At 38.2% G+C, this 14973-nt stretch overlaps 1 protein-coding gene across 2 annotated transcripts in view; it reads left to right on the top strand.

Moving 5' to 3' along the window:
• Positions 1–9704: 9704 nt before the first annotated feature.
• lmx1bb (LIM homeobox transcription factor 1, beta b) overlaps positions 9705–14973 on the top strand; it is a 47357-nt gene continuing 42088 nt past the window's right edge. The window contains exons 1-3 of one of the 2 annotated variants that reach the window (XM_069706762.1): positions 9705–10023; positions 10348–10470; positions 10960–11146. In XM_069706762.1, the coding sequence (XP_069562863.1) occupies positions 10401–10470; positions 10960–11146 (257 nt within the window). In that variant the 5' untranslated portion in view covers positions 9705–10023; positions 10348–10400. Of the gene's footprint in view, positions 10024–10212; positions 10471–10959; positions 11147–14973 lie in introns of both variants that reach the window. The other variant, XM_069706761.1, reaches the window with a different exon arrangement.

Raw genomic sequence — 14973 nt, 5'->3', positions numbered from 1 at the left:
ATCTTTTCGGAACAGTTTTGCATATCTTTCTATTCCCTTTTGCTTTTTGTGTTTTTCAGTCATGTATGTCTCTGTATTATTTTATTTATTTTACGTCTCTTTACGGTTCTTGTGATGGTAGTTTTAGGATTATTTTTAGTCCTCTTGCTTATCTTTGTTTTCATTGGGTGTCTGGCTCATTTTGAGTCTCTGTGTAGTTTTGTTTTTTTGTGGCCTTTTTAGCATCTCTTTGTAGTAGTTTTAAATTTCTATAATCAGTTTTTGTCATTCATATCTTTGTGTAGTCATTTCACAGTTGTTTTGTATCTCTATATTTATATTGTGTCTGATTGTGCTCATTTTGTATCTCTGCTTTTTTTCCTCTGGTTGTCTTCAGTTTGTGTATCTTGATGTTAGTTGTTATCTTTGTTTGTGGTTTTATGTTTGGAGGTCGGGATTAGTCACACCGAGTTTTATTATATTGATTTCTATTTGTTTGGCTCAAGCATCTTGCATCCCCCTCATTTTGAGAAACGTTCTTAGTTTTATAAGTATCGGGAAGAACTTTAAATACATCCATTTTCATTCATACTCTGACTTTCTTGGTTGTCGAGGTGTCACCTCCCTTTTCCCTCATGTTTTCCAAAGGGGAGGAAACATAGTCATTTTCTTTGTAATCATTTACTCCGTGTAGCTGTTTTGCATCTAAGTAGTCTTTTTGTGTCTCCCTCTGGTTTGCTTGTCTTTCTGTAGCCTTTTTTGCATTATTGTTGTAGTTTTGAATCTCTTTGCAGTCATGTTATTGTCTTATTCTGGTCATTTTTGTGTCGTCGTATTTGTTTTGGGTCTTTTTGCAGTTGGTCTGCATCTCTTTGTGGTCATTAGTTTGCCTTTCTAAACAGAAATGTTAAACCTCTGGGCCCGTGCCCTGTGGGAGTCCCGCTCGGTCACGTCTCTGTCGGCGCTGTGGTGACACAGCATAGCAGTGCGACATCAAACTGGTCAGACACGGGGGAATGAATGGAGTTTTCGTCCACAGACAGGTGCACTGACCCTGTCCACCCTTGAAGGTGCCACTTGCATTTTATTGGACATTTATGGCCAGCCAGCATTTTTTAACAGCCACCTGGATGCAATAAAGGGCGAGCTCCTGAGCTCTGGCTGCCCAGAGGATTTCCCAGCAGCTCCCGGGGGACCTCTGGCTAGTTAAGATGTTTATTAAGCTGAAAGTGGTCCAGTGGGAAAACACAGCACTTCTGAGAGATTCGGGCCAGCAGTTTTCTTGTTAGTCAGAGCGCTCCCCGGAGGATTGGGTTTCTTTTCCTTTCAAACCTCGGAAGGAGGACAGGGTCAGTTCACAGGGCACGAGGTTGACCAACTGGTAACTAGGCACATGAACCCAGGAAGGGAAACATCTCGAGACCATCAAGGTCAGCTTGGAGTGATTCCCACAGTTCCAAACACCCAGTATGTCAGCTAAAAGCATCCTAGTTAGCTCGGTAGTACAGTTATGGAGCCACTGTTGAAATTTAATCATCTAAATTAAATAAATACAAATATAGAAAGTGTGTTATCAAGGCTTGCATCCGTCTGCGATCAGACTTATCAACTACGATGATTGACTTCATGAAATTAAAATGCAAATGTAGTTGTGTACTATACTTTACAAACAGAGTTATGTCTTTCTTTTGTTGTGCACAACTGACAGTCTTTGAAGAAATTGTCTGTCCAGGACATTGTGATGTTAGTTCTGCTTGCAGTTTGACAGATCTTGACCTCACTGAGCTCTGCTGGACCTCGAGTTCAAAGCTCTGGTCTTTAGCTTCAGGCACTCTGCCCTAATAACTTCAGTTAGCCCCTGTTTTGCTTTCTGAAGGTCTTTCAGCCGTACGGAGAAGAGTTTAGACGAAGGAATAGTGTAGTTAAAAGCTTCTTTACGGCTCCGCGTGATAAATATTGTTCTCATTCATTTTGAACTTTGTCAGGGCCAAACTGCAGAGCCTGGTGGTGAGCACATTGTGAACCGAGCAGCACATATGCGGCCAGCGATGGGTTTTTAGTACTCTCTGCCTAATGTTCAGGACAGATTAGAAATGTTCGCCTGTGACAGATGCTGTCTAGATCTTCACTACCAGATCCACCCAGCTGCAAAACATCTGCTGGATTTCTACCTTTCTCTCTGAAGTGCGGCCTATTAATGACACACTCACAATCAAATTCGTGCACGTGCGGTCACATTCAGCGCACACAAAACACATCCGGCGTGTTTGATTGAGACAGGGAAAAAGAATCACACGTACACAGATGTATGATTGGAGGGAGGTTTTATTGCTGCTGGCCTCGATGGACACATTTTCTGCATGGTTTGTATCCATTATTCATTTTTTATTTGTCTTTTTTTTTTGGTCTTTATTATTGTTCATGCAGTACATGTAACTCATGGATGAATGCTGATATAAGGTTCTACTGATTTTCTAGTTCAATTGCAGCTCTATATCAAAGCCTGTATATACGTAGATGTGTGTCGAAAATCTTTCACTACTTGAGCCACGAAGTCTGCCAGCACATGCAGTTTCTTCAGCAGACACAGAGTTTTTACATTCCACGTGAAGGCCGGCGGTTGTTATTGATGGCACACATCCTAAAATCATGCCCCTGGCCTCCCGCAGCTCCGACTTTTTCGTCAGAGGAAACATTATTTTTGCGGAGACAAATCCACTGAATAACATGATCATCTGATGAAAGGAGCTGCAAATCTTGCTTGAGCCGGAGACACTTTGGATAATGATGAAAACAACCATGCAGCAACAAACGCCATGCTGTCCCGCTCTGGCACGACAATGTATAAATGTCAGTTATTTGCGTGCACGAGTTTTTAAACGTGTGAGAAAGACTTTTTTGAGCAAACCCTTGTTTTTGTTCTCTTGTCACTCCTCCACTCTGTACCTCTGTGTGGGATATTAAAGGGGCCTCGTTGGATAAAAACTTAAGACTCTTTAGGTGCTCATCAACGCAGAATGTGACAAATACATGTGGGTGTGTGTCTGATGGAGACATTAGGAGTCCGTGGTTTAATTTAGTTTAAAATTACCATGCACTAAATTGTTCCTCATGTGTCTGAGCAGCTTTGGCTCACATGAGGACTTGTTTGGCCATCGCCTGTGTGTGAAGTAAAACAGACGAGAAGGGGAGATCCCCCACATCACAGAATAGAAAGATTTTGTTGTTGTATAACGTTCATCTTTCGCCATCTGTGATCCAACTTTGACTGACTTTTTATCAATGTTTTGTGGATAATGCTTCAGAAAAAGAAAAGCATTTACTAGGCTTTTGCAAAACATTTGATGTTTGTTTTTTGATTATTTTTGTATGACACTGTAGCACACACTTTTTTTAAATTTACATTTGAGTTTTTGTAACTCGACAATGATTTAAAAAAAAAAAAAAAAAGGTTTTTAAACTTTGCAAATTATAGTAGAGATCATGTTGACAGGAAATACTTTTTTATTTATTTGTCTACTGAAATAGAAACATTAAAAAAACAGCCTAACTACAATATAGGACAATAATAATAATTATGTAACTTTTCAAGTTAAAGTTGTGTTGTATATTTGAGGGGAAATAAATAATTAGATACAAATGAATAAATTAAGATAGATAGATTAGATAAATAAATAAAATCCATTAATAATAAAAGTATATCTCCATTTTGTTTGTTTATCCAATAATATTGTCATTTTAATTACAATATTAATGACATTTTTGTCATCAATATTTCATGAAACATTTAACAGTAAGTTGTCAATGCTGCAAAATTGCACTGATTGTGTCTACAATCAACTTCACACAAACCTTTCTGAGCAAAAAAAACAAAAAGTAGATGCACCTTTTCTTTATCTTATATCCTATATTTTTATTAAGTAGCTGTTTTATTACAGGATTTAAAAAAAAATCCATTAAAAGAACAATATGTAGACAGAATAGTTAAGTAGTAAACAAAAAGTATTAAAGAAAATAAGAAGAAATAAAACTGACAAATCAGAAGTCAAAATATAAATAATACAATGAGGAACATACAGTGCAGCATATTTAAAACCTGCCCAATATACATGGTATTACACTTCAAGGTAAAGTAGCAACTTTTGTCATATCAGTGCCAGTAAACTGAAATTAATGGATTGTAAAATAATCTACTCAACGAGCATTATTTATTTATTTGGGACAGGTAGTATTTTTTTAAAGAACAAAATTGGATTACTGAATTTTTTAAATGCTTCAAATTAACAGCTTGTAACAATCTAAATATTATACGCCTCCATGTTTTTATTATTACTGGCAGGGAAATGTAACTATGAAATGGAAATTACCTGAAAGTTTGTTTAAATAGTTTTATTGTTAATGTTTTCAAGTAAAAAAAAAAAAAAAGGTAGGGGATGCAAATCTGCAAGTATTAATGACATTTTGCATTAATAAAGATACAATATATAAAGTCATAAAGATGATTTAAAACAGACCTTCAAACAAAGTTTTGAAGACAAATTCAGTTCACTGCAACTCAATGAAAGTTTTATGTAATTCTTGAGAGAAAAGATGTGCATTTTGTTTAAAAAAAAAATTACTATATTTACAGCATTTAGACCAGTAATATTTTCATCATCATGATTTAATTTTAGTGTTCTCCAATTAATAATGTTGTAAATTATGATGGAAGTTTTGCTGTGGAGGGGCAGAGGAATTTGTACTGGCTAGTTTTGTCCAGCAGGGGATGATGTTGTAATTCAGATGGTGTGTTTTATGGCTGATCTGGTAACATCACTAATACCACAGTGAAGTAATATGTGTCCAGACTGAGGCAGGGGACCAGGTGCATAAATCTGACTGCATCATGGATCACTGTCATCAGATGAGCCGGTCCTTCGCAAAAAATAAAAAAAACACACACCGCAGTGTGTAGCTGTGGTTTGTAGCTTGGAATAATATTGGTTTACTAAAAACATAAGAAAATTGACTACATAAAAAAAAAAAAAAACTCACAGCCTTCCATATACTTTCTACAACATTTTCATTAAATAGCTCTTATTACAGGCCCATTTTTCTTGGATTTTTTTTGAAAGTGACAAACATTACCATTATAAACAAGAGATAGAGGACTTTAAAAGGTATGTTTTAGATTTCTGATAAGTTACTGCTATTTGATTAATTATTGATTTAAAAAGTAGCAACAAAGCTATAAATAACCACCATTTAGATTCTTACATGATTTTAAGATCTGTCTGCCTGTCTGCCTGTCTGTCTGTCCGTCCGTCCGCCCGTCCACCCTCACACCCATCCATCCATCCATCCACCCATCCATCCATCCATCCATCCATCTAAATTATATACATTATGGTTTAAATTTGTTATCACAGCATTTGTTTAATTTCAATAGTATTTTATTAGTATAATATAGTCTATCACTGGTTAGGAAGAGGACTATATGATTAGATGTTATGTTAATAAAATTACAGTTCTGTTTAGCTCCACGTGTTTACAAACTGTGGTCTGCAGATGCAGGTAAACACATTTCAGACTCGCATTTCAAATTTGTATGTCAGCTGGCTGTCACACAGAGGCCTGTCAGGCCATTTGTCAAGAACTCAATAAATTTGTCAGTGGGAAAAAAAAAGAAAAGAAGCTGAATCCAATAAATCATAACATAAACAAATCTAGCCATGAGTTGACAGTGCTGTATTATACTTTGGTTTAATCCCTGGGGAGCTGGGATTATCCTGCAGTATCATTGTTTTTTTTTTTTTCTTCTTTTGGCTGCCTTAGGAAGAGAAGAAGGGCCTGTGTGGTTCAGGCAAAATAAAAGAAGAAATATATCACTGAGTGGGAAAAAAGTAGATGTGCTGAAAATAATTTCACTGTTTATCTTGTTTGTTTGCATCTGTGAATTTTAGTGAACCCACAGAACATTTTACCATGTAAACAAAGTTGATATTGTTTTTTTGTTTTTTTTTAAAGAATAATAATGAGCCCAACTGATGATTTAGAATAAGATTTTTTTCAATCAAAACGACTTCTTAAAGTAAGTAGCCTACATTAGGGCCCACAGGCCTTTAGGGCCCTGCTGCCTATTTGTCATCACAGCAGTGCTCTGCTCTGTTTGTTTGCTGTGTGAAATCACTGTAAAACAGTTGTATTTTTTTTTTCAGGAAAAGCATTTAAAAAAAAAAAAAAATGCCGAAAACCTCAAGAGTTTAACAAAGACAGATTAAATTACCGACGTTCAAACCTTCAGTGAGCCTCTGTTGATCCACGACGGTCAGCGGCTCCGTTGACTTGTCAAGAAAAGTGCCCTGTCCCTGAAACGCCTTCACAGCCACAGTAAATGATTTTAGAGAAGCGTCCATGCAGAAATCTGGGTGCGGGCTTAAAGAACAACATAACCATATTATTTGTAAGAATTCTTTGTAAGTCTCTCCACTGTCAAAAGTGCGTGTTGCTGTCCCATGTCAGTCTGTTTATAAATGCAACTCGGCAGCAAACAAATTAAGAGAGTCTTTCATTCGAGCTTTTTCAAAAAAAAAAAAAAAAAAAAAAAAAAAAAGGGGGCATCATGGAGAGCTTAGAAACACTCATTAAAAGATCAAAGTGAGTTAACTATCAAAGTGCTCTACCCCTGCAATTTAAGGAGCCATTATGTCTTTGGTTTGCTGAGTCTCTCCTTTGAGGACGTGAAGTGTTCTTCCCATTTTCACCAAGGTATTTTATTTTGAAATGCTTATCGGTGCGCTTTGGTTTGGGCATAATTGAACATTTCAGCTCAAGCTAACCTGTAGTTGTGTTGTAAATAATAATAATAATAACGATAATCATAATAGATTATGACATAGAGTAGATGCAGCGCTTATAACAGTCCACATATCCAATGTAATTGCCTGCAGTTTTACGCTGAAGATACTTTCTCTGATTTTGCAGTCCATTGATTGGAGCCTGCGGGTTTTCTGACACTGCTGGAGTTGTGTGTTGTTCTCTGGGATGGAAAATGAATGGATCCTGCGTGGCTAATAAGAAGCAAGATGTAGGCTGTAATTAAAGTAAGGAAAATAATTGTCCTTATTAACACCTATAGCTCAGTTTAATTGAGGCGTTTGTTTTGATGACATTTCGATTTAAACTCATAAATAATTTCATGAATGTATTTATTGCATTTGTTTGTTCAGCAGTTTCGTTCAGTGGCACTTTTTTTTAAAAATGTTTTTGGAATCGTCCCACATTAATTCAGAAAGACATGAATTTAAAATGACGACAAAGCTTTTAAGATTTACTTCTTTTCTTCACGCGCTTTCCTCCAAACTTTTGCTCTGATGTCCCACTGAAATAATCTCCTGATTTTGAATACAGAACAGGCAAAACTCCGCTCAAATCTTTCGCAATTTTAAACTTTTGCTCTCGCTCAAGTGAAGGATCATATTTCCGCTCGTCTTTCCTCCAGAAATCATATCATTCGGTTTTTATATTCACGGCGAGAACTGTAACCAGCACCACAGCCGAGGCCTGCAGGAATATGAGCGTTATAGTGTTCTCTTACCTTTCCGATGGATGCAACAGTTCTGCTTACCTTTAAAGTAAATTACTCGGTTTCTGTGCTGCACACCTGCTGTAACGCTGTTTTTTTTTTTTTTTCTTTTTTCTTCCTGCCCTGTAGAAGTGAGGGAGGGTCATGCGGATGGCTCATTAAAACACCGCAGGCTGAAAGTTGGCGGATTGATTTATTGAATGAATGTTTGATGTCCTCACTCACACAAGTGACCTGGCCGATAACTGCTGAATGAAAGCAGGAGGAGGGGGAGGCCGGGATAACACAGCCTTCATAGGGTTTTTTTTTGTTTGTTTTGTTTTTGTTTTAAATAAATGTATTGATTCTATTGTATCAATAGTGCTCTGACCCAGATGCTGCTTAGTGGTAAAAAAATAATCCAATATGGTGCGAAATTGAGGTAATGACCACATGCTGATAGAAGTGCTGGAAATAGAAGGTAACAAAAAGAAGCTACAGAAGGGTGGATGACTTCACGGGAGGCAGGTGTAGACTCATTTCAACACAGAAAAAAAATATCGTGATTCCAATGTTCAAAATGCATAATAATGTACAAACATATTCCTCTGATGTTGAGATCTTTCTAAAAGTGTAGGTGAAATGTCCTCTCTGTATGTTTTCGATAACTGCAGCTGTTCTCTCACTGAACAGCAGAGGGCAACGCCAACAATCTCTTCTCTGTTTTCCAAACTGGGCTACAGGTCATCGCCTTGATGCTTCACAAAGGATTCCAGAAACAACACGCAGCTGTAGGCCTTTGGACTGAAGGTAAATGCTGCCTGCAGAGAATTTACATCATCCGCAAAGTTTAGGATGTAGCCTATATTTTTTTTGTTTGTTTAATTCTTAATTTAAATAGAGAATTTTACACTAAATTGTGTGAATCACACGATTATTTTTTAAAGCATCACTTTAAATTGTGATTACGATAGAACAGATCCTCCCTTATCAGCCATTTTAGCAGTGTTGTCTTCATTATCTTTTTATTTTTTCAAACTGAAATTCTGAAGAAAAAAAACAAACACGTAAGACAATAATTCATAATAATTAGTTATGCTACGTTTCAAACATGTATCATCCCCGGCCCCCTCCGTGCACTCTTCTTCTTATTTTTTTTGTCTTTTCTGAGTCTGTCGTTAAAGAAGCTGATAACGATCAAACACTGAACAATCCCATTAGCAGCCCTTTAATTTCAGACAGGCCTCAGTGCAGTGAATATTCCTCCGCACCTCTCCAAACGTCTTGATCACATCTTGACAAAGAAATTGATGATTTAAAAAAAACAATTGATTAATACTCAAACCCAAAAGTTACAAGCATTAAAAAAAAAAAATTAAAAAAAATCATGCTTAGATGGATATTTTCGTGTTTTCAAATATTCCAAATGAGGCTGATTTTAATCTGCACGAGGGTTTATTCCTCAGATCAAAGAGTTAACTGATCAATTATTTAACAACCGCTGATGAGAGTAGATCTAAGCTTGTGTGTACCTGCAAAATACATACTGAGCAGATCTGTAATTATTAGAACTATGATTATGAGATTGTGATTATTATTATTACAGATATTTTTTCCTGCCTGACCGAAAGATGGATGGCTGGTCCAGAGGCCACCCTGCTGCACAGACCGCTGTTATCACCACTGATCGCCAGGTGCATCAGCTGAAAGGGGACAGCAGCTTCCACCGGAGACAATACACAAAAGAGCGTGGACAGCGTGTGATGCTCCAAGAGACACACGCTGCGTATCTGCAGGTTTCACTACTGAGGAAAAATAAAATGTCAAAAAAAGAAATCTTGCTAAAAAAAAAATGCACAAGAGTTTAATGTCAGGCTTTAATATTTTTAAAGCTAATTTCAAATATATAAAGTCCACTGAGTGCATTCATTTCTCAGAAAAGGCTTAATTTAATAAGTCTAATAAATAAATGATGATGTAACATTATTATTATTGTTATTATTATTATTATTATTATTATTATTATTATTATTATTATTATTATTATTATTATTATATCTTCCTCAGGCCAGGCTTCTGTAATATCACTTTTCCACACAGTCTTCTTTACGGTTGCCTCTCCATCTGTGTGTTGTTATTGGACTGTGTGCAGCGCACTGTACTCTGCTCCAATAGCATCCCAATGGCAGTGAATGGGGGAATGAAAAAAAAGTGTAGCCATGCATGCAGAAGTGGGAGGATCTACTCGCTTCAATCTCGATCTCAGACTTTTGCAGCGGCAGGGGCACAACCAACCAACCGTCTCTGCAACTTCCAAAGAGTTACGGACGGGACATCTACCGACACACTCTGCTATCTTTGGATTTGTTGTCAACTTTTTTTTGCTTCTTTCCCCCTCTTTCTTGGCGAGACTGTGAGTCCGTGAAGACATTTTTTGCAGCTTTCTCCCGTCGGCTTGGGGACGAGAAGATAAAGCTTCCTCGTTCCTCTAATCATAACAGGTGACTGTTCAGAGACTTTTTATTGTTTGCTTTCTGTTTCACCACGCATCTCTGACACCAGGGATTCAAATAGCCGCCTCAGACTGCCTCTACCTTTCCACAATTGCGAGCATCAAAGAGGTTTTTTTTTTTCTTCTCCCCACTCCATCTCGTTTATTTTCCTTTTTTGTTTCCTCCTCCGAGCTGCAGACTGCTGGGTGTCACACGGAGCTCAAACGGTTTCAACAGGTTTCCAGCTCGCCCTCTGCCTCTTCCTCCAGACAGCTTTGCGTGGCCGGGATTTTCTTGTCGAGTCTGATCGTATTCTTATGGATATTGCAACAGGTCTGGTGTCACTGGAGCGCCTCTCCGTGGGAGAACAGTCCGAGACGTGCATCATGCTGGACGGCATAAAAATTGAAGATCATCCTCTGCGATCGGGACAAGCCACGCTCGGAGTCATGCTCGGTGAGTCCTCTCCTTTTTAACCATACGCACCACTACGAATGACCTGCGAGCGCAGGTCAAACACTGGACCCTTGTTCCTGTGTGGATGCCATTATTTAGGCATGCTGCTATTTTTTTTAAAATTTATTTATTTGACCTCTGATCATGCACAAACGAAAGTATTTTTGTGAGGAATTGTCATATTTATGCGTAATGGATAAAACAACAGAGCTAATAATGGCAAATGCAGTTATCATTTCATTTTATTGTCAAGGAAGAGTGGTGTAATTCAGGCCTTATTGAATAGAAAATAGAAGTAATTAGAAACTTAAAAAAAAAAAAAAAAAAAAAAGATATCAAACACCTCGGAGGATTTCTTTCACCAGCCTGCGTGTGTCGGCCTGTAAAGGTTTCTGAGCTTGTTGCAGTCCTTGATTCAGGCCTTCTTTGCCTGACGGGGCCTCGACCCCTCTGCCTTTTTTTTTTTTTTTTTTTTTTTTTTTTTTCCAGGGACTGAATGTCATCACAGATCCGTGTGTGAAGGATGCCAGCGTCCCATCTCCGACCGCTTCTTGATGAGGGTCAACGATTCCTCATGGCACGAAGAGTGTTTGCAGTGCACCGTGTGTCAACAGCCTCTCACCACCAGCTGTTACTTCAGAGAAAGGAAACTTTACTGCAAACACGACTACCAACAGTAAGCACAATTTCCGTGGGTGGGGGGGAGTCTCATGCATTCTCCTTTTTGTGTGTGCGTGTGTGTGTGTGTGTGTGTGTGTGTGTGCATTTCTTTAGATTGTTTTGGTTGGTGTGCAGCGATTAAAAGAAGTGATGGCTTTGGCTGGTCTGAAGGCCTTCTGTGGGTTCCACCGTGCAAAAATACACCATTCAGCTTGTCTTTGAATTTTATAAGACGTAATCAAAAACGATGGCGTTATAATACAAATGAACTCCTAGTCACTGATTGTTCTGTCTGCCGCAGATTGACATTAATGTCCTGCCAAGATATAAAATCACAAACAAGTGGAATTAAATCAAAGCTTTTTACCTGTGTGGGAAACATATTTGTACCCAACGCTTGCTCACTGGCTGGATGACGCTCGCATTAGCGGTCATATTTTATTCTCGGTTTAATTATTGTCACAGTGGCCCACGATATTTCCACATTTGTCTCTGTGCAGCGGCCGCATTGATACAAGATGTGATCCCACTCAGGCCCCAGAATGTGAAGGCGTGCAGTCTCGGTTTTTTTTTTTTTTTTTTTTTTTTGCTCCGCTCTCTGTCATATATTTTCAGTTTGAATCATGTGGCCTTTTTCCCCCATCACCATCAGCTGCTTCAGATTTATTCAAAATATGGAAAACATGCTTTCAGTAGGTTTATTTAAAGACTCTGAGCCCACGGCGCAGGTTAGATTTATTTTTTCCGATCAGCCCCTATTCATTTATTCTATAAATCACTCGCCTTGATTTGCCTTCAGTATCAGAATTTGTTTTCTTTTCATTTTGACTGTTACAATACTTTCTCCGTTTTTACTTATTTTATTTATTTCACATGATATTATTTTAGGTTATACAGATTTTATTTTTATTTCTATTTCATTGGATATGATGTGTTGTAGGATCGGCGTTATGGCAACAATTTAACGGTTTAATGAAATACAATATGCGCATTTTACGCCATTTGAAATTATGCAAGGCTAAACAAATAATTAAAAGTTCAGCCATTTAAGCACGCGCGAGTCACGCACGCACACCCACAGAAAAACACGAGATTTTAATAATACAAAAAATAATTTAGTGTTGAATTGCAAGTTTTGCAGTGTGAAAACACTTTGAAAAATGTCCATCTTATTCTGTGATGAAATGCTGGGGTGTAATTACGATAGCAGAATAATGATATAAAATGCAGACAGTTGGGCCTGCTGAATTCAACACAGTGAATAAAATACATCATTATTAAAATTACAGATAATCATTTTATAAATTATAAATAAATAGAAATAATGCAGCAATCGCCCATTTGTTGTTCTTGTTTTATTATAAGTTATAATAGTTTTAGATTTTAATAGGCCTTTAGGAAGCATTTAAAAAAATATAACTTAAATTGCAGTTGTTAAATATTCCAATGAAAACATTTTTAGCATGGCAGCCTCTCACCATGGAGCAGGATAAATTAGTAAATTGAATTAGTAAATTATCACATAAAACAAGCAGTGATGGCAGATATAACACCGAGGCTATAAGTAACTCAAGTATTACAGCACTGGGTGTTGCTGTTTGGTCTGTGAGGACCCCGGGGTGCCCTGTGTTTCTCATCGCATGAGCGCTTTTCATGCTTGTCACTAAATTTTCAGCTTTTTGTGTCCGGCCTTTTTAACAATTCTACTTCGATTACCGGCACATTATGGCTCTCTGCTAGATACCTTGCAAGCAACAAAGAGTTACATCTATTGCCATGCGTGCCATTCATCCAGCTTTGTGACAGGAGTGTAGTCGGCTGATAACAATGGAAAATTCATAGCAGTAACTAGGGGATACCAGAGTCACGGCGTCACGGCTCAGAGGTGGCTGGAAGTTGAGACACTCCGGCAGAGAGAGGGATCTCTTTCTCATGCCTGTTGTAGTTTGTTCATGTGTTTGGTGTGTGTGAGAGAAGAGGATGGGGGTAAAGGGACAGACATACGGAGACAGACTGGATCTCTCTGGCTGCTAAATAATACTCTTTCATGCCATTTTTGTTTGTGATATGCTTTTGAGGAACGGTCTTTGGAATATAACTTAACCATTTCCCCATTTTTCTTTGATTTCCCTCTTCTTGGCACTTTGAATGCTGTAAGCTTGTGTGGCAATTCCGATCACTCCAGCCAAACACAACAACCTGCTGGGCGCCGTCTCACACAGTATTATTCATCACATCTTTTAATTCTTCTGCCACTTTTTTTTTTTTTTTTTGACCCCTCCCATGTTGAGTTAGCTGGTAGGTCCCTCATATCACACCGACACAAGTATCCCCTGTTTTTTGTTTATTCCATTCCATTGATGGGATACTTAAAGATGTAATTGGCACCTTTTTGACTTTTATGACACCCATTTAAGATGCATTTGTCAGCCCACAAACTGCTTTGGGCTGTGAAGAGAGCTCCTAGCCTTACAGAGGTCTACGTGCCTAATTACATTCCTACAGCAACTGATTCATGCCCCGTAATCAGCTCTCACTAGCTATAATAAATCAAGGAATTGGCAAGCAGTCTTTTTTCGCACCTTTGGAGCAGGTTTAAGTGCAGACAGGGGAAAACAATTGTGTACTCTGTTATTAAAGCTCCCACCAACACAGTTCAACTCATCTTGCTCCATATAGTGCAATTATATAGTAACAAGATTGGATTTTATTTGCCTTTTTTCTGCATATGTTTGCCTTTTTTTATGCCATGCAGCTGACCTTTTTATCATCCCGGTTTTGATGTGAAATATTGTGAATAATTTTCATGGCTTAAGATTTAAATTCAGTCCAGAAGGTCTCAAAATGTACAGAAAATTAAATTAAATATATTTTTGGATGAGGGGAAATATACACAGCAACATAGCGCTGACGTTTTTAAGAACGTTTCAGTGCAAGCTGGATAAAATTGAAGACAAGCTGGCCGAGCTGTCAGTTGGATGAGAGCTGTAGCCGTAGAGGAGGAACAAGCTCGAACGAGACGGGCGGTATGTAAAAGGTAGAGTGGAATTACACCATTCCCAGAGAGCTTGTTGTGCCCTGGTGTTTGGAGGTCAATTATACATCATTAGAAAGAGGGTGATCTTTTCCCCAGAGGGACCTTTCCTCTAACCAAGCAGATGCTTTGAAAGGAGCCGTGTAATAAGGCCTATCACTTGACCGAAGTGTTGGACAACACCCCTGTAATGGACTGCCTTGTTAGAAACTGCCAGAGGCTCTATATACAAAACATAACATCAGCTAACTATATTATACACCATGCTGCCTACTTTTGGGTGCTGCTGATGCATAAAAAAACTTACATTCCAGAGTGGATTTTTTTTTTTTTTTTTTTTCCATGCTCTATAAAGTTTTACTGTCTAGCAAAATGTTATTTTAGAATATTTCATTTGTAACTCATCCAAATACATCAGCATGCAGATTTTTTCCAAATCTCACAACTCAACCTGCAGTAAGCAAAATTAAATTCAGGTCACGGTAGTATGAGTTGTAGAAAAATAGAGTAGTGATGAAGCCATAAAAGCAGAGCTCCCAGAACCTGTCTCACCTCCCGTGTACACTGGACGATCCCCCGGTGTGCTGAGAGGTGTTTTTTAGAACTGTTTGGAGTGCCCTCCTGTGAAATTGTTGTTTTTTAATTAGCTGTGCTTGCGACGCTGCAGCAGTGTGTGTGTGTGTGTGTGTGTGTGTGTGTGTGTGTGTGTGTGTGTGTGTGTGTGTGTGTGTGTGTGTGTGTGTGTGTGTGTGTGTGTGTGTGTGTGTGTGTGTGTGCCGGTTAGATGCTGACGGCTGGGTTTCTGTGTT

Source organism: Brachyistius frenatus, unplaced genomic scaffold (genome assembly GCF_029030835.1).
Source record: "Brachyistius frenatus isolate BFR_SWC_R1_liver_20210118 unplaced genomic scaffold, ASM2903083v1 Contig_64, whole genome shotgun sequence".
NCBI classification, from domain to species: Eukaryota; Metazoa; Chordata; class Actinopteri; family Embiotocidae; genus Brachyistius; species Brachyistius frenatus.
Note: the sequence above shows the minus strand (reverse complement) of the source record. Positions and strands in the feature narration are given on the sequence as shown.